This window comes from Propithecus coquereli, unplaced genomic scaffold, assembly GCF_000956105.1.
Source record: "Propithecus coquereli isolate 6110/MARCELLA unplaced genomic scaffold, Pcoq_1.0 Scaffold292, whole genome shotgun sequence".
NCBI classification, from domain to species: domain Eukaryota; kingdom Metazoa; phylum Chordata; class Mammalia; order Primates; family Indriidae; genus Propithecus; species Propithecus coquereli.
In genome coordinates this window covers 2252112-2255889 of record NW_012148530.1, presented here as the reverse complement: position 1 = coordinate 2255889, position 3778 = coordinate 2252112, and the positions used below count along the sequence as shown (strand labels likewise).

The 3778-nt window shown below is 45.0% G+C and overlaps 1 protein-coding gene across 1 annotated transcript in view; it reads right to left on the bottom strand.

The window, feature by feature from the left end:
* BAG2 (BCL2-associated athanogene 2) overlaps window positions 1-2695 on the bottom strand; it is a 10593-nt gene extending 7898 nt beyond the window's left edge. The window contains exon 1 of the mRNA XM_012648711.1: window positions 2422-2695. Coding sequence (XP_012504165.1) covers window positions 2422-2534 — 113 coding nt within the window. The 5' untranslated portion in view covers window positions 2535-2695. The remainder of the gene's footprint in view (window positions 1-2421) is intronic.
* Between the last annotated feature and the right edge of the window lie 1083 nt (window positions 2696-3778).

Below are 3778 nucleotides of genomic sequence, written 5' to 3'. Positions count from 1 at the left end.
TGAGCCACTAACAAATACAAAATTCAGACTCCATTTAGAATTGATCACGAAAACCAGGAAAGAAAGGAAACACCTCTTTAGGAGGAAGCAATCAACAAAGAAAGGGTAATGTAATGATAAAGTATTAGAAACAAATGGAAATTCTTTACCAGTTTGTGGAACTGATGGCAAACATTTTAAACATCATGTAGGCCTGTTCATACTCAGATCGTAAAGCCTTTGGTATTATCTTGTTTTCAGTTTCGTATGGAACTTATCAGTTTTGCAACTGACAGTGTGGTGGGGGACAGTAAGTGCACAACACTTCTAAGTTCAAACTTTAACGTTTTACTCCACCCAACACACTACTTTATCAGTCACATTTAATATGAAATCAAACTATTAGAATCAAATTACATATGTTTCATGTTTTCTTTTAAAAATCTATCTTCTTCTAGGTAGGATTCTAATTTTAATAGTGCAGTGCCCTGTGACATTGCCCATGTGGTTTCAAAAAAACATTAACAGGATCAGCATTAGCATTTTTCTCTATTTTTGCTTACCTTCTGAACCACTTCCTTAGTTTTCAGCTAGTATTACTTTTTTAAAAGAAACAAAGCTTACAAAAGTCTAGAATTACTAAAAAAAAGTCCTTGAAATGAACAATTAGACACATATTAATCAGACTTTCCTCCTCAGCTCAAGTGTTAATTAAGCAAGTTGTAATTTAATCACTTAATGTGCAGTAATCAGAATTCACTTTACATTAAGCAAACATTAGAATATAATAATACTAAAACCCAGAAGCTTTCTTTTAAAGAGGAGCACTTGACACTGTTTTTGCACCTACCACAAGTGAGGCATTAATTCAAGTTTGAGGACAATGACTCAGCGTGAAGGAAGAAGAGGTAATCTCCTCATTCTTTTAAGAAAAAAATCTTTCTTTCTGACTAGGGGAGAGAGACTGAAATGACTGAGAACATGCCTTCAAAGTTCCAAAGACCTGGAGAAATGTGTGAGTTACGTATTATGCTGCTACACAAAAAGAAGTATCAGTTAGAGGGACTTTAAGTGGCTGAGGCCGCTAATCTCTAATTTTGCTCCACTGTTTCTGGGAGTTGCGTGGGTCAGGTTTGCTAGTTTTGTGAAAATCCCTGAAGAAACATTACTTCTCTATTCCTTTTGTCTCATTCTCAGATGAACCCCAGAAGCTGGTTTAGGGCTTAGATTTCTCTATCTGTTGCCAGCCATGAAATTGTTGTGGGAGGAGAATTGCTCACTTTCTGGTTCTTTTCTCAATAGTAATAATAATAAATTTGCTAAGAGATACTGTGGCTATTAATGTAATTTTTTGGCAAACAGACCCTTCTTCCTGTTTTGGTATATTAATGGAGGGAGGTAAAGACACACGTGCAGTGCTTCTTAAACTTTTTGGTTTACATACTTCTTTATGCATCCAGAACCTGTCGAAAGCTAGGGAACGAAATCCTGTGTATAGTTTCAGGGGATTGGTAACATTTTCATTTAACTACACCTGCACACAAAATTTACACAGTAAACGTTAGAGACATACACATTTACAGGAAGTACATAAAAGTTTTCATACACTGTTAAAGGAAAAATGTCTTTCCGAAATTCATTCATATTAAATTATTTAGAAATTCTTTACAAGCCCACTACTATCTTAACTACTTAATAAAATCTTAAGCACGTAAAAGTGAAAAACTGGTTATCTTTTCATGCTTTCTGGTCAGTGACTAGCACTTCCAAGGTGCCAGCAGTGTCTTCCGTGTACAAAGGTGCACAATAAATACTGAGACTAACGGAATGCCTGCACACGGTCTGGGGGTCAGGAGAGAGAGGAAAGCTGCGATGTCTTCATTAACGAAATACAGTTGTCGTTTGCCCCGCAGCCCCCTCATTCGTCCTACTACTCTCTAATCTGTGCTCTCAGATGAATTCCTGGATTTTTTTCCCTTTTTGCTCTGAAATGTTTTGGAACAAGAAAACTTTTTTCACATTGAGGGCGATGGTAAACTGCCGCCTCCCCTAAAAATGCTTAACAGGAAAAGAGTTAAGTTAAAAACATTTGGGACCACCCAGAACGTTCTAGAAGCTCGGCAGGCCCAGAGTGCCACAGTCCTTAATCTCAAGTAATGTCACCTGTCACCGTAACTTTTATCTTCCATCCTTCTCCGCTCTCAAATGCTCAGGTGTGTTGATGAGAATGTGGCCACCAATAACGCGCTCACAGGCTTAAAACGAATGCGTTTTCTCTCCTCCTAGGAGAGGAACACCCACCAAGAAACAAAACTGCACCATCTCCCGGCACAACAAATCTCAACGAGCAACTTCCTCGCCGCAGCCTGTCCCGGGACTGTGCCCCAGGCCCCGGCCCGCCACGCGCCGCCAGCGCCCCCGCACCGCCTGCCCGCCGCTCACCTGAGCTCCAGCTGGTCCAGGCTCTCCAGCAGGCGGCTGGAGCGGTCGGCCATGGAGGAGGAGCGGCAGAAGCGCCCCTCGTTGGCTTTGGCGTTGATCTTAGCCTGAGCCATCTAAGCCGCTGAGGCGGGGCGGTCGAGAGGTCACCGGCCTCTCCGGCGGCAGCGAGTGGAGCACTCCGGCCTGCAAGCGTCGCCGTCACCGCGCGGAGCCCCCGCCCTCCTTCTGACGCCCGCGGGGGCGGCCCAGGAGGACGCGCCGACACCGCCGCTGCCGCGTGGCCAAACAAGGACAGGAGCAGCGCACGCGGGGCTCGGGGCCGCCGGGCCGGGGGCCTGGGAAGGGACTCGCTGGCCACAGGGGCTCAAGAAGCCAAAGCCTCCGACACACCGCGAGGGGCGGACGCAGAAAGGGGCGGACTCAGCGTGGTCGGATGATCCTTCCGCTCCCCGGACCCTGGAACAACCCGAAGCCGGTGCGGAGACCCGCGGAGCACGCCCGGCCCCGCCCCGCCCCGCGAGGCCCCGCCTCTCCGTGCAGCCCAGAAGTCACAACTCCCCACACGCGAGGTACCCGGCGGTGTACAGGCTGTGGGTGTACTGCTCAGTGACGGCTTTGTTTAGTTTCTCCCAGCACCCACAAATCAAAGCCAGAACAACACTCTAAGAGTCCTTTGATACGGGGAGAAAAGGTCCCTTTGTGAAACAGAAGCATTAAGTGCAGCTCCTAGGCAGTCTGTACCTACCTGACCTGTCCAGTTACCAGGCACTCACATCCCTGAGCGAGAATAGTGAAAGCCACGACATCACTGAAGCTGTAGAGTTAAAAAAAAAAAAAAAAGCTACCCCATCCTTTCCAGTCTAGCTAGATATGGGAAGCAAGGCGAATTTACATTTCCACCCATTCTAATGAAGGGGTTTTAAATTGTTTTCCTATTGAAAAAAATTATTCCTGTTGGAATTTGAGGGAAATAATTGGTAGTAAGAAGGCCACTTCACATCCAACTTATTTAAATCCTCTGTTACAATAAAAAGATGCAGTAGGCCCCTGGGTTAGCCACCATAAAGGTCAGTAAAAGATGGGGTAGGGCTAGGAGTACAAAGATTGTTCTCCTTACAAAGTTGTGCTTTGCTGCCCTCTCATGATAGCTCTATGCCTCATACTGCAAGCATGAAAACATACAGGGCATTGAAAATGATACATGGTAACAGTTTAAAGCTGAATCACAACCTTTAATTAGGGATCCAAGCTATTTAATTACTTGAACAGAGATGAGGCCCTCAAGCCTGGATTCCATTTACCTCTGAACTCATACTACTTAACTACTGGTGTAGGGGATTATTTGACTTCATTAAAA